Source organism: Lichtheimia ornata (assembly GCF_029851405.1).
Source record: "Lichtheimia ornata isolate CBS 291.66 chromosome Unknown scaffold00105, whole genome shotgun sequence".
Taxonomy (NCBI): Eukaryota; Fungi; Mucoromycota; class Mucoromycetes; order Mucorales; family Lichtheimiaceae; genus Lichtheimia; species Lichtheimia ornata.
Genome location: NW_026695425.1, coordinates 25171 through 47063, shown reverse-complemented (window position 1 = coordinate 47063; position 21893 = coordinate 25171). Strand labels below are relative to the sequence as shown.

Sequence of the window (21893 nt, the reverse complement as noted above, 5' to 3'; positions counted from 1 at the left end):
GTAAGTTGGAAAGGTTAAGAAGCTGTACATAGTATTTATTTTCGGCTGATGATAGATGACCAGGCGATGCAAGAACGCCCAAAAAAGAAAAAGCGTGGTCCTTATACCAAAACAACGGACCAAGCGTTTGCTGCACCAACGTCAGCAATGTGATTGATCGTGGCTATCGCCGCCAGGCAGGCAGCTGACGCTGGCAATATCGAGGTCATCAGCGCTTCGCTCAGCTTTGAAGCGTTACCGCTTGAGAGGAACAGCAAAGCCTCTTAAGCGGGGTAGAAAGCCACGTGGTGCTTTCAATGATGAGTTGGTCTACTTCCTTTTTGGTTATGTGGATCAACATCCTTTTGCCGCCCGTGGAGGATGTTTTGGATGAAGTGGCTGCAGATCGAGTGGTGCATGAGTTTAAGCCATCAGACCACGTTGCACAACTGGCTGCGCGAAAATGCACGCCTCACTTTCCGGTGGATGCAAAGCTTTCCTCCTGAGCCATCAGCAGATGAGGGAAAACGTGCCCGTTGAAGAGTACAGTCATATCTCAGATATGCCTACGCTGATGTGCATGAAGGCTGTGTGTTCATCAGGGAGGCTGCGTAAGTGTAATTTATTGAATAGTAATAGATCAAGGTACTCATATCACTGCCATTGTAGTTTCGTGAGTGATGCCAACAGGAGCTATCCATTAAAGCCTCGTGAATCCCACAGAAGGCGTGCCATTGGGGAAAATCCCCACCCTGACACGTGCATTCTTGTGGCGATTTCGGCTGGTGGCCTTGTTGCTCACAAGATGAAGAGCATGGGTTCGGTTACCACGTCGACCGAATTCGCAGGCTTTGTGCAAATGGTGCTTAAGAGTATCCGTTCTGAAGCAACCATGTTCTATGGCTTCGACAGTGCACCTGCCGAGATAGCCAATGCTATCGAAGTCAGGTTGCAAGTCGTGGCCATGAACCGCAAAGCTTTCTTCCTTCGTCGTAGTTAAAGCGGGAATCCGGCTACATGCTTATTCCATGATGTTCTACAGACCATGAGTCGAAAGCGATTGGATAGGTCACCTTATTGAAGGTGTGGGCGTGCGTTTTGAAAGTGCTCTTAGCAGAGTTACTTGAGAAGCATGTGTTCATTATGCATCCGCCAATCATTCCCCGCTGACGAATAAATCCTCATCCGTCCCACTCCTTTCCTTTCTACGCTCTTTTTTGTATGCCCTGCCACTCCTTTTCTTTGTATGCTCTTTACTCTTTTTTTGCTTGTATGCCTTTTCTTTGTATGCCCTTATTTTTAATCATTTCATATACCACGTACTTTCACTGCTTGTATCAATATATATGCTTTCATGTCTTTATGTATCGAAACTATTCATCATTCACACCTTTAGCTGTGGCCGGGTATTCCTACTCATATGTAAGTTCGCCAACGCTGTGTACATGCATGTGCGATATGGTTTGGTTATCTGCGTATTGTATCGGCTTGACAACAACGATTGAAAAGAGAAAGGATGTCGCTGTCGATGCCCAACTACATTGTGTTGACAAACGTGATGCTGCTCCATGTAGTTTATCTCTAGCCAACGTTGCTGATGTCTTGGCGATTGACGTACACTGTTGTATGAAGCTGTGTAGGCTTTGGGTGGTGACATGTCATGCCGAATTAGCCTTGGAATCCGTCAGCCCTCGGCCCCGCTGTGAAAATCTTCAAGTTGCGCTTTTTCATGGACACCTCTTTGCTCGTACTCTCCTCATTGCTTCTCCAACAATCTGAACCACTCTACAATCTGCTGAGCACCTTCCAATTCGACGCATGTTGTGTTCGCCCCAAGTCATCGGGTCAATCGGTTCCACATTGTTGGCAGTAAACGCTGGATTGGCATGGTGCAGGTAACGTTATCACCTTTCACAGTAAGCCAAGCTTTTTTATAGACTCCAACAACACACCTCATGCTTCGATCCTTGGAGCCGATACGAGATACCATACAGCAGAGATAATGATTCACACGATATATAATGAGAATGAAGGTACGTTTCACTTTGACATACACGGATGATTATCAAGACACCCTTCAACAAATCAATTAAGGCACACGAGTACAACAAATACAACGACAAGGGAAAGGGTTATTGTCAGCTACTTTATCCATCCATCATTGGCGTTGACGTCGCGCATTGAGTGGGATACATGCATTATTGTTGTAGTATTCGATCCATTCTTGAAGTTGGCCATAAAGCTACTTGTTGATGTTATCATTTCCAACCTTCGTTTGAAAGAGACGCTGGAATTTGGTCAAGGCAGTGATACGGGAGATGATGATGGGGGTGGAGATGATATGGAGGTGAGCATGCTTGTGATCGACGTGTTGGAGCTGTTGGCGTGCGTTTATGGATGGTGAGAATCCTTGCGTGAAGCTGGCGATTGTGTACTATGTTAAAAGCTGAAAGATCGGTACATGAGCACACCCAGATACTAGGAATTGTGGATCCATTATGTGTTTATTCATTTGACCAAAAAAAGGAAACCGAGAAACCAATTACACGTTCCTAATGAAGATAATAGCATAGCTTTAGCTCTGCATCGTCAAACTCGCCCCTATTGCTTCCCTATCCTTACCTACTTGGATTCCTTTGCACATTTATCTTTCGGAAGCTTGCGATTATTTTCCTTTTCATCAATTATATCTGCTGGCTTTTGAAGGTGAGCTCACCACCAGCAGCACACACGCTTTCCAGTATAAATTTTGGTCAAGCGACCTGTAACGAACAACACCAGTTTCAATATCGGCGAATCACAGTTGTTGACGATGAAGTCCATAGCATGTTTCAGTAACACCTCTACATCGGTGTCCTCATCGAGATCGCCAGGAAAGGGCACGAACAAGGACAGCCACCAATTGATCAGGAGTAGCTTCACTATACAGAAACATTGTTAGGTTTTCAGGTGCAATAAATTACATAAAAGAGACCTTACACAATGGATTGTGGGATTGGGAGTGACATTTTTAAAGTCGGGCACCTATTACCCTGTATTTTATACTCTTGGTGGGTAATGTGAGCGGAAGTGATACTTCTCCGTATACGGATGCTCTTTCCTTCCAAGAGCGGCCATGTTTGTGGCATCACGCAATGCAGGGGATTGCGATCTTGGTCAAGTTTGTGGGTCCTGCAAGTTGTATAAACAAACACAGATGTGTGGGTGAATTGGGGCCATGAAATGTTGCACGCTACGATATTGTTGAAACACTCATCGCATGTGAGCTCTTTTGCTAAACTGCCACTGAATGCGTACACAAAGTTGACTTGTGGAAGGGGACACTGTTGGACTGTAGATTACGCTAACTATATAAAGAAAGGCGAAAATTAGAGAAATGTTTACCACAATCAAACATGTCCCAATCTCCAGCCATTCTTCCCGCAACCCTTGGGTGAGTTGATAGACGCGAGGACACTACATCCAACCCCGTTAAATCCCCCCACTTTTCAACTTAGAGAAATTCCTTTTCTTCCGCCAGCCTACTTTTTTTTTTACATCGCACCTTCCCATTGTGAAAGTTGGACCCTACCTACCGATCTACGACATGGACGTAATAGATCTATTCCAGATGAGTGCATTCGACTTTACACGGCTTCGATCTGAGCGATTGTGACGAATTATGAAACACATGGGGCGATCTCAACTTATGCTACCTATTATATAGCACGCCTCTTGGGCCTACCACACACACTTTCACAGCCTTGCCACCTTCGCCAAAGGTAGTATTATGATCAGTGGATATTTTTCAACAAGGGAACCCGTTATCGTCCAAAAGACGCGTGTTGTTGTCGACTTTTTTCGTTTACTTTATTCGTGGAGCCAATATACAGTATCGTTTCTACCTTAATAGGCTACCCTTATGTTTGACTATTGTTCAATACGGTATATATATTGAAACGCTTATATGTTGGCCTTGCAATTTGGGTTTGAGGATGGATTGGGGTGTAAGATGATATTAAGACGATGTTGGCTGTATATAAAGTGGACAGTGGCTATGTTGTCGTGAAGTTTTCTGCATTCGAATTGTTTACTCTTTGTGTTCTACAATGTCCCCTGAAGTCGTCAACCTCATTAGCGATTCCGAATCTGAGTCCATGTCGGTCAATTGGGACCAAGACAGTAATGGCGTGAATGAACAAGTCGAAGCTGAAGTTGAGGCAACAAAGGCAGACCTTGAAATTAAGCTCGAAATAAGGGGTATATAGAAATCGATGCCTCCAATATCAAGGACTACGGCACTACGGGCTATCGCTTGCAATGGAGAGGTGTGGAACTACGAGCAAAAGGCAGGCTCAGGTAAGTGTAGGACAACGTATATGAAACACCCTAGTAGATGCATAATGTATGTAATGCTGCATTAGCTGGTGAAACCGATCGTGATGACCACTCTACGGGGAAGAAACATCGTGCACTTGAATTCCGTGTTCGAGAAAGTCAATATTACGAATGCCACCGTGCCAATGAGAAACGCATACGAGCTTACAAACCAGATGATGACACCATTGATCGACGCAACATTGTACGCCCGCGATCGAAAAAGAATGGCTGCAAGGCACTTATATTGTTCGACTTTATGAAGGAACACCAGAGATTGCGTATGTGGAGAAAGAAAGCCAGATCATGACACCCATACCCCTGGAGATGCTGAGGATATCGAGCATATCGTGACAACAAAAAATGTACGGCCAATGACATCTTGCATATGTTGAGGAATGGCCATGGTATCACTCGGCGTCAAATTCGGATGTGGTTCAACGGGGAGATGTTATCTATGCCCGTACAACATACCCGATGCTCAACTGCGTACTGAAGCGATCACCTATATATATCGCAAGTGGCATAATGAACTTTTTTAAAAGGATAAGGATGATGCTCTTTCAGTTGCTCGCTGGTTGGATGATTTGGAATCTCGTGAGTATACTGTATGGCGTATTGCTGAGACAGGTGGCTCTTGTTATGGATTTGAGCTTTGTTCGACATGGCAAAGAAATGAATTGTTTCAAGGTGTCACCTGGTCAATGGATGCTACGCATCATATGGATTCCCATGCCAACGCATTGCTATATACGATCATTGTTCGACATGAGCTTGCTGATCGTGGTATCCCTGTTGCATACCTTTTCGCAATGATCGATCTGCTGATCCTGTGACAAAGTGGCTCCAATCAATTGCTGACATGAATGCATCACCAAGATCATCACCATCGACTGTGACCAAGGTGAAGTGAAGGCGATCCGTGCTGTTTGGGGAGGCAGTGCCGTATCGGTACTGCGCATGGCATGGCCGTGCCTGGATGAACCAGCTTGTGGATAAAGCAGTGGAATGGGGAAGAGCGAAGAACAAGATGGAACGCAAGCACCTTGAGATGCAAAAGATCGTGAGGGAGCTCAAAGCATTGATGTGGGAGCAAAAGCCGTGAGGAGTTTTTCAAGAGACGGGAAGCCTTCAAGAAAACATGGGCAGTGCACCAGTCTTTGTTTGTGGATTACTTTGAGAAGCAATGGATGGCTGAGGATAAGTATCCAAGGTGGGCAAGGTGCTATCATCCTGAAGTATATACCAACATGTTGACGAACAATTATGTGGAGTCATGGCACAATCAGCTCAAGACCGTTTATTTGCAACGCAAATACCCAAGACGTGTAGATTTTCTAATCTATACCCTTGTTGAAGAAGTCGAGCTCGATATGGTGGCCATCATCAAGCAACGTGCAGCACGCAACGGTGCATTGACCAACCAACAGAGGCATATGCTACAGAAGAGGAAACAAGCCAATGACTTGGCTAATGACGCTGACCGACATGCAACTTAGCTGTATGATTCAACCGAGTACAGCGGATACAAATGCATACCTTGTCAATAGTTTTGCACTTGATGGTATCCGTTTTACGGTAAGCTATATCTTTTATCCTCGAGCCAAGCTTTATGATTCTCATCTATAGTATCCATCTTCTTAAAGGTCGCTTATTGGATACGACAGCTCTGATACCACAAAAGTGATGACATGCTCATGTCTAGCTTACAAGTTTAATAACAAGGCATGCAAGCACATGTTCCTTCTCGCACGTTGGAATACATCTTACGTCGTTAATGGTGATCCATCAGCCTAAAAGGGTCACGATTGATCTCAACCCCTTCAACTCCTTCTCTTTCTCCATCTGCATCGCGAGCTCGAATGCCAACAATGTCTCTCAATCCGCTTCCACCACTACCAATGACACCAACGATAATACTTCCATGGATAATCCTCGTGATACCATCAAGTCCCAAATCAACAGGTTCGAACGTACACTCGATCAAGGATCATTTAATGATGCAAAACTTCTTGATATTATTGGCAAACTGGACAATCTTCAATCTGAACTCGATCAAGCTCGTATACTACCACCAAACGCTAGGCTCGCCACAACACCCACGCAAAAGAAATCGAACTAGAAAATAAATCGTATCATTATCCTTTTCCTCTTCCTCCAGATCACTCGTTCCCTTAGCGTATCTTGTATAATTACTTAGCTTTTGTTGGTGTACAAACGATACTGTATATTGGCTCCACGAATAAAGTAAACGAAAAAGTCGACAACAACACGCGACTTTTTGGACGATAACGGGTTCCCTTGTTGAAAAATATCCACTGATCATAATACTACCTTTGGTGAAGGTGGCAAGGCTGTGAAAGTGTGTGTGGTAGGCCCGAGGTGTGCTGTATAATAGGTAGCGTAAGTTGGGATCGCCCCATGTGTTTGCCAATTCGTCACAATCGCTCAGATCGAAGCCGTGTAAAGTCGAATGCACTCATCTGGAATAGATCTATTACGTCCATGTCGTAGATCGGTAGGTAGGGTCCAACTTTTGCCAATGGGAAGGTGCGATGTAAAAAAAAAAGTAGGCTGGCGGAAGAAAAGTGGGGAATTTCTCTAAGTTGAAAAGTGGGGGGATTTAACGGGGTTGCACTACATCGCTTTACAACAACTGACATAAGCCTATAGTGAGCTCAAGCCAAGGCCACCCGACCCTGAATCTTTGCTCGTTTGCTTCCAGAGCAATACTTCCCTTGGACTCCGCTGCGTTCATAGACGCAGCAGGTTCGTTTTTGCCGATGAGGCAAACAAGAACTACGAGCATTACGATGCTATATGCCATGAGGGCGAGATGTGTTACAAGCATGTACCAAGATCATGTGCGTGCTGGAGCACGTCTTTATTTGGAAGAGATTAGAAGCAGAAACCAACAGCAATAGGGGACGCCTTTAATACCATCAATGATACACCTTTGAGAACCACACATAATGTTTTGAAGCTGCCATAAATATTGAACAGCGCGTTCTTTTTTATTGTCCGGTAAAACCCTCCGTGATCACCATCATCGCGATGTTTGATAAGGGCGACCATTTTTTTAATTGATCTTCTCTGGCCGCGCTTTTCCGGTTGAGTTCTACGATCTGCTCTTGCTGAGCTTGGATATGGTTAGCAGCGTTAAGGTGTACGCTGCCTCGGACACGTCTCGCTCTTGTAGGTAGTACACTCATTGGCCTTGTTTTTTCACGCTTTAGTAACGTCCATTATGTGATGTGAATTTCTTTACCTCCTACAAGCAGGCCACGAACAACAGGAGAGCACCGCTTCTGATTGCTGATACCAGCTCCATCTTGAAGGTGGTGCATTTGTGGCCTATTTTTATCACACTTTAGTAACAGGGCCATTATGTGATGTAGCATCCTTACCTTCCACCATGGCATCCAACATCTTCTTCATCTCCAAAGCCAGCTTGCAACGGTCATTGAGCAGCTGCTGGGCGCTGCTGGCATGAGGCTTTTCACCTCACCCTCAGGTCTTGTCGCTGCTATTGAATGTGAACAGCCGATTAGATGGCCACCCATGGTAGTCATGTGGAAGCTTACCTTCCAAGCGGTAAACGGCATAATTGTCCCTCGCGTACGAGGCTTGCGAGGATGTCATGCAGTCACCCTTAGGGAGGTCGCGAGGGCTGAACGTAGAAATGTCAACAAAAATACAAAAAAAGATTCAAAAGATACCAAACGAAAAGACTTACAGCAACCGGTAGCTCTTTTTCATTTCCAATGCCAGCTTGCACTTGTCGTTGAGCAGCTGCTGACCGCTGCTGGCATGAGGCTTTTTCACTTCTATCGCAAAGACGTCGTGAAAGATCTCTTCATTGCGCGTTTGGATGGACGTAATGTAATCAAGCAAGTGTATTGCCATCGAAGATGACGTCTTGCCTTTTGCATCACATTGCAAGCATTGTCGACCATTCGATTTTGCGTAATAGTTGGAATGCATAATAAATGGAAACATAGTTGAAAGAGAGAGAGTTTCGTGAAAAGGAAAAGGCACCTTTTATTTGTGTTGGACTCTGGTGTAACAGCGGAAGGCCGTATCGATGTTTCACCACTTCAAAACTAGGGCAGCATAATACCAAGCGTAGCTAACTTATGTGTGCTTTTCCCACAAGAATGATTACGTGTAGTTTTGGATATGAGCAATTGTGTTGGGCGAAACATAAGAGGTACCAATGAACCAGAAAGGTTAAAGCATCCAGCACCATATGGAATACGTAGTACACAAGACAGCCTAAAAAGAGACAAGTAAGTGCCACTAAAACCTTCATCTCTTTCCAATGTCAAGCAGCGACGCTGATACAGTACTCTATAACCCTGAAGACGACTCGGATGAAACAGTCATTGATTTGACTATATCCTCTGACGATGAGGAAGTGATCGATTTGACGGTATCCTCTGACGACGAGGAATATGGGCTGCTCGAATCAGAGGCAGAAGAAGGTCTTTACATCTTACAACTAAAGCGACGCACATTAATATGGTAGCAAATAGATACTTCATCGGAAGTAAGGGTAGTACCACACGAGATGCCATCATACATTGGAACTGGCAATGACCGAGAGCGAGAAGACCAATTGGTGCCAACCTTGTAGATAAAGCCGGCAATTGGCATATTAATTGTAGGATTATATGTATGTGCATTTTATAGTATGGGTACAATTCAAGTAGGCACAACTTGATCCTCATCTATGTCGTCAAAAATGTTGTTTTCTCTGCTAGTTGGAACCTGTTGATCATTGCTTGGTCGATCAAAAGCTAGACAGGCCCAAAGTCAATGTATGTATAATCTCATTCAATCAATAATAGTGAACACACCGCAACGTTGAAGTGCATTTCCCAGTTGCATTTGGAGCTGTATCAACGAATGACTGTCATCGGAATAAAGAGAAGCGGTATCACAAGAGTCAGGGTCAATGGATATATATCGACGAGGCATCAAGTATGGAATAAGAGAAAAAGAGTACTTCTCACAAGCCTTGTATACCACTTGTATTTGTACCCTCATGTTTGTGGGAAAGCATTCATGTGTATTGCTTATAGGGTAGTGATCAGCCAGCACCTTCGATAGTTCAACCTTTTTCCAACATTTCAGTGCATGGATGATCATCATGTGTATATATCCACTTTATTTCCCCTCATCATTTGATGCTCTTGAAGTCCATCACCCTCCAACATCCAAAATGCTCGTTGTTATCGTGTAGTCTAGCCGTTTTTCAGCTTGTGTATTGGTCATGCATGCATCATCGTACATGCCGTCATGTATCATAAGCTCTGGTAGTAAATTCGATCCATCCCATTTATTGCCATCCAACATCCAAATGTATGATTCTATATATGCAGTACTGTAACCTCGTTTCGTATGATGCTGATAGGTCGTGTATGTCTTGTTGCTAATCGTGCAACAAGGTGCTTTGATATGCTGCTACACTGTAGTGTCCAATTCACTCGTCAACTGTACTAGTCGCCTTCCACGTAACTCTGTCCCACTACCTTTTAATACTATGCCGTGGTCAATGTGTGTAATGCCATTGTTGCTTGCTTGTTGTAATCCATAAGAAGAGAAGAGAAAAGGGGTGCGTTAACAAGGCAAACAAAACAGCACGTCTTTCCCAAACTTCCTGATTGCCTTTGCTACCTTCATACACTTCATGCACTTCATTGCTGGTCACCATTGCATAAGAGGTGCTGATTGATGCAAGGTGTTGGATAGAATCGTTGAGAAAACGTAAACGGGACACGTCTTGAGTTCGACAAAGTAAAGAAAGGAACGCCTCGTTCGCTGTTACCTTCCCCCTTTTTTGTATGCAAACGGCTCTCCGCTTTCTTCCCCATTGTTGCCCACGGACATTAAAGTCATCCTGCGCGAAAATTAAAGTCATCCTCCACGAAATAAAAAGCCCCGCCCACGAAACCAAAAGCGTCACCCACGAATTCAAAAGGCGCTACGCAGGAAACCAAAAGGCGCTACCCACGAAACCAAAAACCATCACCCACGAACTCACTTGTCATTAGCCACGAAAAAATAGTCATCACCCACGAAATCATTATCATCATGTTCCACTTCTTTTGGGAAATCCTGTACGTGTATATGACCATCATACCCGCACCATTTTTGCACTTCTTGAGTCTTTTATGTATATGAGGTTTATTCGAAAGCATTGTATTTTGTAGCATAGTATCATAATAATCAGGATAAATTCATCAATAATTTTGGTTTAACTATGGGTTGTACATGATTGTGCGTGTTGGGTATTCAGGAACAGCATTAACTAAGGATGCCAGGATGATAGGATGTTGTTCCTGGTTTAGCTTTCTTGTTGTGTAGGTGCCTCCATGATGATTTGTAGCTTTGTGGTACTTTTCTTTCAATCCAAGATTCACCATGCCAGTGAGGAACCGGGGGCCATTCGATTCGGATTGTAGGTTTGATGATAAGTGAGTAGTAGTGTTTACCCACTAGATGCAAGATCAATGGTTTGTGTAAGGTACCGCGCACGGGGGGATCAAGAGGCAAAAATAGCTTTGGCAATTCCGGGGTTATCCCAACCTGAGTTACTGTTTGATATACAGCTACTGGGTATCCGAAAGCGTCAGCAGCTACTTGAGCCATTGTATTGGCATCGACCCAATACGCCTCCTCACACCAATCGCCAACGAATGCTTCTGTTTCAGGAGTAAGACCATATGACAATCTTGCCATCATGTAGTCGTACTCTTTATCACCGAAGGTGATGTATTTCTTGTAAACGTCAGCATCTGATTCAGCCGCTAGTAGTATTGCTTCCTTTATCTTCAAATACTCGTTTTCGTTGCCATGGACTTGTGCAGCAAGGGCTCTCCAACCGCAGCAACCATCAGCCTTGACAGTGATTATACTTTGCACCCATCTATTATGATATTGTGAGTTGTTTGCTTTAGCTTAATTAGATCACTTACTCTGGAACATCCATCCTTGGCTTGTGATAGTTCGTAGGTTTTGGCCATAGATCCTCAGGGTCGGCATATTGGGTTGAACGTTTTTTGCCTTGCTGCTCCATGCTATCGCTCTTCTTATCACAAACAGTATGCGATTCATCCACCTTTTTTGCATCTTCTTTGGATTTGGCCTTCTCCTTTGCCATTTCTTCCTTTTCAGCTATTTCAAATCTAGATGGATCTCTGGATCCTTTTAGATTCTTTTTGCGGCCCTTCGTTACAACATCTTTAGGAAAACGAAGCTTGTCATCTAGTGGTTTGAATGACTCCATGAGATTGCGCAAGGCTTCGATGAGATCAGTACGTTGCTGGCTATCGGGTAAAGTTTCGTAAAGGTCGGCGATATCGTTCATAGCAGTACTGAAGTTTTCGTCAACAGCACGCTCAACACCATCGTCGAGCGGTAGCGTATCAACATGCACTACAGCAAATCACACATTATATATATATACATATAAACAATGGTTCATGACATGACCTATATATAGCTTACTATTTTGCTTTTCAAGGTGCCATCTACAGTGCACCATATCTACTTGCACTTGGGCACTTTGGTCAAGTGGAAGCATATGACGACAAGCCAATAAGTAGTTTACGCGATGTTCACAGTCGCACTCTGTTTCTGCCTTGTCTCTTTCTTCTTCATCGAGATCCAGCAATGATAAAGCTCGGTCTTGATACGTCGAATCCTGTGCTGGTAATTCACGTTCATGGCGGTAACGAAGAAGCTCACGGGTTTCAGGATCATAGAGTAGACGTGCAAGTTGACGGATGAGTGGCAGGTATTGTACTCGAGAACGAGGTTTACCACTCTCATCACATCGCATTTCACCGCAGTGGCCACAACGCTGGATAGCTTCATCACCATAATACATCATGCATCCTCTTGGGCAAGCATCATATGATACAGGCTCCACCCCCATAGCGTTGTTGTATGCACTATTGGTTTTGAAATACGACATGAGAGGTCCAGGAGTAGTATCGTCGTCTCCTTTGATGAACATGTTGAAAAGTGTCATCATCTCGTTATAGCCATCTCTCGATAGGCCACGTCTTTTCGCCACATGAAAAAGCCGCATCGAGTACTCCACAGCACGATTACTTGTCGTCTCATTATCGTCAAAACGAATCTCTGGACCGGCAAAGTTTTCATCCACAACATCCATGGCTTGATTGTGACCGTCATGGTGTGCTGGTACTGGTGCTGGTGTTGGTCTTGGTGGTTGCTGATAATCCCCATCCGACATTCCACCAACAGACACGTAATCGCAATCCATGATGGCATCACTCTCATCGTTAAAAATGGATGCAGCAAGAACAGGCGACATGTTTTCTTCCACTAACTGTACATGGTGGTGTTAGACGTTAGTTAATACTGGTAGCACTTCAAAGGATCAATCACATTTCTCCGCCTAACCTGCCCACTGAGCTGTTGTTCGTTGATGGGATCACGCTAGCAATTTTGAATGAGATCCTAGTGAAATTGCCATTCATAACACGTGCTTACATTGTTCACATCGTTATTTTCAGGAACACGAATAAGGGGGGTAGTTGTTGGGTTGCAATGGAGGTAATGAGCTGACTGATTCGCTCGTCCATTACCAGTACAATTGAACCACTGTTTACACTTGGTGCATTTGAATGGCACGTTGTTGGATCGCTTTCTTGCAATAGATGTTTTTCCCATAGTAGGTAGAAAAAAAAAGAACAGTATACACAAGCTGCGCAGTATAAAGATCAACTGCCGATTTTATTATATCCCAAAATCCCAATCACAGCGATGCTGCTTTTTTCTAATCTAATTCTGTCATCCGCTGCCATCGCTTCCTACAGTGATGCAAAGGGGTATATATATGACCAACATGTCCTAGGATGTTTCGGTACCTACACCGAAGACTGAAATGTCCTAGGACATATCGCGATATGTCCTAAGTCCGGAAATGTCCTACAACAACAACAACCCTCCCACCACCCCGCCGTAGGGATTCAGTTGTTTCTCTTGACCCTGATGATGAGCGTAGCTCTGCTGGCTCTAAACCTCAGCCTATGGCAGGCGTTGAGCTGACCGGTTCTGCAGCTTCTTGCTACGCTGATCCTATGGTTGCGGGACCTCAAACTCTTGAGAAGTTGCGTTCCCAACTAGGTGAACTAGTGATGAAGCAGACTGCTTTGTCGGGGCAACCTCGCAATAGGGATGAGTTGAAAAAACTGTCCTTGCAGCAAAAGGACTTGGTTGATGAAATTGCCATTGTGGACGCCTGTCTCAAAGCGCTGCAGTCTTCAGCTGAGCTCGTAAAAGAGAAGAGTACCATGACTACTCGCCAGATGCCCGAGTTAGCTGTCAAAGGCGTTACTGATTGCACTGGTGTCGAGAAGCCATTCATGAGTGTGGATGCGTTCTTGAGCTATTTCAAGAAAATTCTCGAGACGAACAAGTCCAACCCTGATACTGAATGGTCCCATTGGCTCAAGCTCTCTTTCGATCATGAATATGAGGTATGGTATGAGAGTGAGCTCACTGGCAAGGACCTCAATTGAGATGATGTTTGTCGGGTCGTTCGCAAGCGATTCGTGCCTCAAGGCAGCCGCGTGAGGACGGCCGTTGAGGTGTTTAACAGCGCCATGAAGGATAAGGAGTCAATGCAGCAGTATGGCATGCGTTTCCAAAACTTGGTTCGTGAAGCAGGTTTGTCCAACTGTGATGTTCTTGCGATGTTGTTTTTGCTTTCTTTGCCAGGTGGTTTGCAGGACAAGGTGATGATGTCATTTTGTGCGAAGCTTGGTAATGAAGATCGATTGCCAACAAAGCTCGAAGAAATCATCAAGCTGGCAAATTCTTTGTCTTTGCCCAAACGCTCTCATGATGATACGGAGCACGGGTCTCGTTCTTTGGTCAAGAAATATAGAAGAGACTAACCCACAGGTACAGGATTTCCCAAAAGAAGTGGAACATGATGATAATGATTTCGTGGGTGATGACTATTTTTTCGTCGCTAATGACAAGTGAGTTCGTGGGTGATGGTTTTTGGTTTCGTGGGTAGGAAGAGGTCAGACCTGGTCACTTAACGAGGAAGTGTCTCTATGTCAAGCCTGGGTCCATATTTCCGAAAATCCTGCCATTGGTACCGGCCAAAACAGAGCTGGCTTTTCGAAGTCTGGCCATGACCATTGGCGCTCGATAGTTAATAATCGTAGTCCTGTACGTTCCATTGAATCATTGGAAGCACGGTGGAAAGTTATCCAGTACGAAGTCTCAAAGGTTAGCGGCTTCGTTGAGGCAGCTAAAGGCTGCAGTGGATGCAATGGGGCTGATGAGGTATTACAAACAATGCTGATACAATGATGGTACTTATCTTATTATTCACAATTATAGATCAATGCTGCCCGTCAACTATTCCGTGAGGGGAATTACTACGCCCGCACCAAAATCCCACCTCGTCCGCACCAAAAAAATAGGCATGCTAGTCATATACTCAGGTCAGCCAATAACATAAAAGTTACATAAACACAGCACCTTTCTACCATCCCCACCATAATGTCACGTGCACTACTCACCATACCCGCACCATTTTTGCACTTGAGTCTGTCATGCAACGCATCCATCATGTCACGTGTACGTGTATATGACCATCATACCCGCACCATTTTTGTAATTCTTGAGTCTATCATGCAACGTGTCCATTATGCCATATACGATATGTTCACGACTATGCATGAATCTTTGATTTATGTTTTCAAACATATTATACGACGCAATTCATTTCACTTGTAAATCTTTATACTCGCATTTCTATGCATAACATCGCCAGGTCGTTCATCATATAAGGTTTTAATAGCTCGAAGCCGAATACTATATAGCATTCTTAGTGAGTGACCCCTTATTCTATTGTGATAGCTGCTAGTATCTTCATGATCGTGATTTTGATGGCAATGATGTATACAGGATTTCCAAGATGAACAGGAACATGAGGATAATGATTTTGTGGTTGAGGTATATGGTTTCCTGGAAGATGATTTTTTTTCATGCATAATGATATATGAGTTCGTGGGTGATGGTTTTGGTTTCGCGGGCTACGCTTTTGGTTTCGTGGGTGATGGTATTAACTTGGTAGGTAGCGCTTTTTATTTCGTACTCAGATTCATATGGTTTAGCGCTCGCGGATATTGGTTTCGTGGAGGATCATTTAATTTTCGCGGGTTGAGGGAAATGGTTCGTGGAGGAGTCTTTTAACAATGGGGGGAGCCAGTGAGCTGTACTCGACCTTTTTTGTATGAAAACCTCTCTTCGCCTTCCGCATTGTTAAAAGACTCCTCCACGAACCGTTTCCCTCAACCCGCGAAAATTAAATGATCCTCCACGAAACCAATATCCGCGAGCGCTAAACCATATGAATCTGAGTATGAAATAAAAAGCGCTACCTACCAAGTTAATACCATCACCCACGAAACCAAAAGCGTAGCCCACGAAACCAAAACCATCACCCACGAACTCATATATCATTATGCATGAAAAAAACATCATCACCCACGAAACCATATACCTCAACCACAAAATCATTATCCTCATGTTCCTGTTCATCTTGGAAATCCTGTACAATGGACAATGACAAATGTTGTAGTACATGTGAATGGGTATGCATTGTTAGCGTCAAAATCGAGGATCCGCTAAAATCGAGGATCACCAAAACGACTAGGCGTTTTCAAGTACTTGAAATTAGCTAGTAAATTTCAAGGATTAGCTAGTAAATCTCGAGGATCACCAAATTTACTAGTTGTTTTCGTGTCCCTAGACCACGATGTATTGCAACCCCCCATGTACTATACCCATATTATTTTTATTGCTTGCCCAGCTTCCATAATAGATTTTAATCCTGTTACCCACGCACAGAATCAATCAAAATCACTACCCAGAGTCGTTGCATCGGTATCCAAGCAATTTACACTTAGCAACAATTGGGTGTCAACGACGTATCATATGCATAGAGTCTATCACCTCAGGATGCATACCCATTATTGTTTGCAGATGTGTATACATCACATGCATGCGCCTCATCATCTACGAATCCATATACGTCCACGATTGCAAACCATTATATGAACGTAGCGTACTTTCATGTTTACTTTAATAAAGGCCCTTTTATTCATTCATACACTATTCTAATCCTATGATGCACCATAAATTGGCTGGGGTCCATCCCATGCATGCCCTTGTATATAGCCACAGCCTCCCATAGCAGCATTCAGTGCTAGAGGATAAAACACACGAGTTGAAAAAAACGGGGTCACCACGCATCATCACCAATGGATCCATCTCCATCATCATATCCCCAATACAGTACCTTTGTGCATACCTCCTCCCTGTCATCCAGCACTTACCAATCCAATGACGTCTCCAATAAAGACTTCCTCATGTAACATGATACCAACCTTGCAAAGAAACCTTCCATGACCTCGATTTGGGGTATGGCCTGACGCACGTTGGTACCTTGTGTGAGGCTTTGGTGACAAGGCGTTTGTCGATGGCGACAAGATGGAGTGAATGAGGTTGAACAGCATGTGTTTGTAAAGTGCATTGCAGTAGTGCTGAAGAAGCGTATGACACGTGGGTTGTGTCGAGTGCTGTAAAAAGTGTTGTTTGAGAAGGACGTGCGGTGACAAGAAACCCGCCAAGGACACCCGGTGCTTGGAGATGGGCAGTACCAGATGGAGTGAATGGTGACAATGGAGAAGGCTGAAGGGTGACAGGAAGGTATACAAGTGGTGGAAGGCGTGAACAGAGTAGTTGTATAAGAAGAATAAAGAGGAAGGTAAAGAAGAGTGAGCTGTTGGAGGTGGAGGAGCGTGTTGACTTAGTCGATTTTCAAGTGGGGGCTGCATAATCGGAGAAATTTTTCTAAGTCGCCCTTAACTACGGGTGTCATACGGACTTCCTTGCAGATACCTATATTGCATGCATACGCGTCCTAATCTACGGATTCATACACCTTCACTATTGCAGATGGCTATACATCACATGCATATGGGTGATGAACAAAGAGAAAAAAAGGTAGTATACGAAGATGAAGATAGGAATAAAAGCGAAGAAACACAAAGTGATAAGTCTTTTTGAGATTGATGTTTATTCTGAAGACGATGCTCGAGTGCCTTTACATTCTAACTCTAGTATCGAGTGTATAACATGCTGCTAGAGAAGGACGTAAAGGATGGATATGGTGATGCATGCAAATGTGGTCCTATTGGATCATGCGTACATATGGTTGAAAGTGGGTGGCATGTAAAGGTCCGCTTGTGCTTGCATTGTTATGATGGATAATGTTTAACCGATAACCTCAGTGTCACTTGAAATACGTGTGCACCACATTGCCCCCTACCAGGTTAAACATTATCTTCGTGAATAACGTAAACGCTTGCTTTTGCATTTGCGTCAGCCTTACCATCCAAGGATAGATGCACATTTATGATTGCAGATGCCTACAGCACATGCATATATCCATCCGCGTCAAGTACGTAAACTTTTACAACTGTGGTAGCTACAACCAATGCGTCGTCGCCAGAATACGATGCTACACCATGCCATGCATCGTATAAGGAAGCATGAATGATATAAGGAATCATGGATCCTATGCGTGCTATGCGCGGAATGTAGTATAGCAGCTCTTATCACAGCTACGACAACATCTTGTATGTGCATGTGTCAATACAAAAGCATGTTATTACATTTGCATGCGGGTTTTTGTAGGTGACTTCTTCTGTTTCCATCACATGTGCAGTAGATAATGGTGCAACGGACATGTTTTATTTGCTGATGCACTTTTTTTGACTTGGCTCGATATCATGAATGGCATGTGAATGCACCTGTTGCATATTCCTTTAGCTTCGTATTTGAGGTGGAAAGGTATATATGCATACCGGAAAAGACATTCGCAACGTGCAATAATTTTAAGCACCTCGATCATCTTTTCTTACCCACTTTAACTTTCATACCCACTTGTTATCACACGCTATGACTTGTACTGATCCATCCCTTTTCATTGGTGTCGAACGCACATGGCTTTCCAAAGAAAAGTTTGCTTCTCTCGTTGACAAGTATCTCGATAATCGTTCACCTGGTTCTACTGAAACTACTGGCACGGTCGATACCGGCAAGACGGAAAAGACGTTCATTGATTCGACGATGTACGAAGACATCAAACGAGTCCTCAATGTGAGTATGATGTATATAATAATGGGCGTGATTTACTAACAGACTTTTGCTTGGGTGTAGAATGAGATGCCAACGCAGATATGGTGTCCTAATTTTACGTATTGGGCGCGTAATGCGTTTATGTTGAAGCAACTATCAAGCGGGGAAACATTTCTTGTGCGTAAATCTGGTAACAGAAACAGTGGGAAGACTGTTGCCATCCTCGAGCAGCTGTATGACATGATTGCAAGAGCACACGAGGAAACATTACATTGACGTAGGGATGCCATGAGAAATAAGGTATATGGAATTGGTTCAATGGTATGTTCCTTCAATCTAACGTATGCCCATTTACGAAGCTCAAGGAATTTGTTAATTGCCCTACACAATTTGTTACCTTGGTAATTGACCATTGTAGCACTTGCGCCATGATGAAACCAAAGAAGCCTATTAAGACCGCTGGAAGAGCAATACACGTCAAGTCATTCTTATCGAAACTTCAGGTATACATGTGGTGGATAAAGTTTGTATCATCATCTTAATGCATGCGTATTTTATTCAGATGGATTTGATTGATTACGGGGGCAATCGCACACGATCCGGTGACCTGCGTTATATATTACACCTCAGGGATCATCGCACCAAGTATTCATGGGCATACGCGCTTCCTTCTAAACGGGCTGCCGATGTGGGGGAAAAGCTTCACGATTTGTTTTGCCAAGTTGGTCCACCAAAAGAATTGCAAAGTGATAATGGTGGCGAATTCACTGCTATTGACATGGTAAGCATAGAATGGCTTAAGCATTGAGTGATTACTAACATGTACTAGCTCACCAAGCTTAGGCAAAAGTGGCCAACGATCACGTTTGTGAGAGGCAGGCCTCGTCATCCACAATCACAAGGTCTGATAGAGCGTGGGAACCAGACGTTAAAACGGAAGTTGAATGCATGGTGTCACGATCATCGCCGTGAAGGTGTTCACTGGAGCGAAGGTCTTTCCGAAGTTGTATACAGCATGAATACGACGTGGTCAAAACCTATCAACACAACACCTTACCGCATGGTTTATGGTCAAGGTCCACACACAAATTATCCTCCTACGTCAAATGGCCTTGTTGGTGATTTTTTCGAGGATCACGGTTACGTCCAAGGATATGAAAGTGATGGCAGCCATGAGTCGGAGGACCTTTTCTACGATACCGATGACGCTGAAGACAACCATGACAATAGCGATGAAAATGAAATTGACTCAGCTACTTCGGAAAGCAGCCTGGTTCCATTATCTCCGTGTACTCGGATAATGAGCAGTCAAGATATAATTCCTTGTTCATCCCTAGCAACATGTCACAAGATGTCGATCAGCATAGCGAATCCAGTGATGAATATTCTTCATGGGATGGATGCGATGATTCCCATGCGCAACATACTGAAGGTTTGTCTATTCACACAGCCATCGTACGTTGCATCATAGCTAATTGTTCAGAGGATTAAGTCATAGACCTTACCACCGAGCCAGGTTCATTGGATGATCTAGCAAGGTTTGATGATGTTTTCGCGGATGGAGCTTTTGAAGATTATTTGGAACGTAAGTAACTTGCTTTTTTATATACTTACCAAGAATACCCACTAACATACCTTGGCATAGGTACGAAAAATGAACCTGCTACTCGACGTCCTGGTTTCATTGTGGATCCCACCTCCGAAGATGACATCACATTTGTACAAGATGATGACTACTCTTCCCTTACTTTGGACGCCTGCCAAGAAAATATTAGCATACGGCCATGTACCGATATAGGCAGCGAGCAAGAAACCTCCGATATTGAGGATGACGAAGATATCGCTATGCGACATGTTGCTATTCGCGATGCTGCAGCTATCACCTATAACAACAGTGTCCATGCAATCCAAAAGCGGTAGGTATCGTGGCAACGGTCGTCATCTCCATGGATGCTAATATACATCAACAGACTAAAAAGCTTAGTACAAGCTATCCCAGTATACGAAGTTGGCGAGTTTGTAGGTGTGCCAATAGACGACCATCTTCGGACCAAAATGGACCCATGTTACCTTCCAGCAATTGTTAATCATGTGTCATCTCATAATCAAGGCTCAATGGTGTACAAGGTGTGCTGCCTACATGGTCCACTGGCACGGTCGTATCGGGGTCATGAGCTTCAAGATTGTCGCCATGTACGTTTTGACGAACTTGATGAAGTGGATCTCGAAGCAATAACAGAAGATACCTTGGAGTTGTCTATGGCCGATGCTCTTGACCTCCACTGCATACATTGGGCACTGTTGTGTACGCGTTTGAGAAGTAGAAAGGATAAAACAAAGAAAGTACAGTGAGACCTAAAGATAGTTGTCTTTATTACCATGTCTGTATTCAGGCTATTTATATGGCGGTGGATTAGGATTAAGGAGTAAAAGATAGATAGGTTTGTATTAATGCATATACATGCATTCCACATTTCCCCCCTCCAGGCTCTTCAGCCGTCAAGAAAGGTGTTTGTGTTCATCTGCGTAAATCGTATCGTGATCTTTTAGTATGTGTGTTTGATTGATGATCGGGTTGTGTGGGCCGTTTTTTATGCGTATGGGTCTTAGACGGATTACGTCGTTTCCAATATGAGGTGATGATCGAGGTATCGCTGAAATGTTCGGGGGGCTCCCAAGTGTCATCTTCTGCTTCATAACCAGCCCATCTCACGCGATAAAGAAAGTTGCCCTTGTGAGGCTTATGATCCACTATGGCTTCTATTTCATACAACTCATCAGCTGGTATTTCTTCCATCACTTTAATCGGTTTTAGCTGTTCTGGTGGGTAGTTGCGTGGAAGTATTTGACCTTCACAGTCTTTTAATACATATGATGTCTTATTGGAATTGACATTCACTATTCTATATGGGCCTTTATATATAGGATCGAATTTGCCAGCAGGTGCTGGGACACGTGCCATTACATGATCATTGATTTTATACTGCACCATTTTATGCTTACGATTAAATTGTGCCTCCTGTTTCTTTGTTATTGTTTTTGTGCATTCTTGGATGGCGGGAAAGACTATGGATTTCATCTCGTCGATGCGTTGACGTAATTGAGTTTCGGAAAGCGGTTGTGTATGTGGTTCATTACGGTAATCTTTGAAGTCATTAAGTCGTCTCGCAAACATCAATGTAAAGGGTGGAGTTTTATGACGTGATGTCACGTTTGCGTTGATTGCTAATTGCACGGCGGGTACGTATTTGTCCCATTCACTAGTGGCACCTTTTATCATCTTCTTTATGCAAAGTGTGGCTTTCTGCACCCATCGTTCGGCTGAGCCATTAGCCTTCGGGTGATAAGGAGCGACA

General features: G+C 43.8%; 8 protein-coding genes across 8 annotated transcripts; 6 read left to right on the top strand and 2 right to left on the bottom strand.

Moving 5' to 3' along the window:
• Positions 1-326: 326 nt before the first annotated feature.
• On the top strand, positions 327-979 carry O0I10_011947 (uncharacterized protein; the record flags this gene model as incomplete). Its single annotated transcript, XM_058491904.1, has 3 exons — positions 327-461; positions 529-590; positions 649-979. The coding sequence occupies 3 exons, from the start codon at positions 327-329 to the stop codon at positions 977-979; spliced, it is 528 nt and encodes a 175-aa protein (XP_058337333.1).
• Positions 980-4067: 3088 nt separating this feature from the next.
• O0I10_011946 (uncharacterized protein) lies at positions 4068-5834 on the top strand (the record flags this gene model as incomplete). Its single annotated transcript, XM_058491903.1, has 4 exons — positions 4068-4172; positions 4227-4317; positions 4383-4584; positions 5435-5834. 4 exons carry the CDS (start codon positions 4068-4070, stop codon positions 5832-5834), a joined length of 798 nt encoding a protein of 265 aa, XP_058337332.1.
• A 278-nt stretch (positions 5835-6112) lies between these two features.
• Positions 6113-6457, top strand: O0I10_011945 (uncharacterized protein; the record flags this gene model as incomplete). The annotated part of the gene is made up of 1 exon (XM_058491902.1): positions 6113-6457. One exon carries the CDS (start codon positions 6113-6115, stop codon positions 6455-6457), a length of 345 nt encoding a protein of 114 aa, XP_058337331.1.
• Positions 6458-7769: 1312 nt separating this feature from the next.
• Positions 7770-8334, bottom strand: O0I10_011944 (uncharacterized protein; the record flags this gene model as incomplete). The annotated part of the gene is made up of 3 exons (XM_058491901.1): positions 7770-7861; positions 7920-8005; positions 8072-8334. The coding sequence occupies 3 exons, from the start codon at positions 8332-8334 to the stop codon at positions 7770-7772; spliced, it is 441 nt and encodes a 146-aa protein (XP_058337330.1).
• Positions 8335-8656: 322 nt separating this feature from the next.
• On the top strand, positions 8657-8863 carry O0I10_011943 (uncharacterized protein; the record flags this gene model as incomplete). Its single annotated transcript, XM_058491900.1, has 1 exon — positions 8657-8863. One exon carries the CDS (start codon positions 8657-8659, stop codon positions 8861-8863), a length of 207 nt encoding a protein of 68 aa, XP_058337329.1.
• A 1781-nt stretch (positions 8864-10644) lies between these two features.
• On the bottom strand, positions 10645-13041 carry O0I10_011942 (uncharacterized protein; the record flags this gene model as incomplete). Its single annotated transcript, XM_058491899.1, has 5 exons — positions 10645-11266; positions 11316-11775; positions 11848-12697; positions 12772-12807; positions 12862-13041. The coding sequence occupies 5 exons, from the start codon at positions 13039-13041 to the stop codon at positions 10645-10647; spliced, it is 2148 nt and encodes a 715-aa protein (XP_058337328.1).
• Positions 13042-13400: 359 nt separating this feature from the next.
• O0I10_011941 (uncharacterized protein) lies at positions 13401-14270 on the top strand (the record flags this gene model as incomplete). The annotated part of the gene is made up of 2 exons (XM_058491898.1): positions 13401-13850; positions 13920-14270. The coding sequence occupies 2 exons, from the start codon at positions 13401-13403 to the stop codon at positions 14268-14270; spliced, it is 801 nt and encodes a 266-aa protein (XP_058337327.1).
• Positions 14271-18357: 4087 nt separating this feature from the next.
• On the top strand, positions 18358-20889 carry O0I10_011940 (uncharacterized protein; the record flags this gene model as incomplete). The annotated part of the gene is made up of 10 exons (XM_058491897.1): positions 18358-18558; positions 18619-18770; positions 18819-18837; positions 18897-19040; positions 19100-19318; positions 19367-19824; positions 19875-19969; positions 20036-20122; positions 20183-20453; positions 20508-20889. 10 exons carry the CDS (start codon positions 18358-18360, stop codon positions 20887-20889), a joined length of 2028 nt encoding a protein of 675 aa, XP_058337326.1.
• Positions 20890-21893: the final 1004 nt, after the last annotated feature.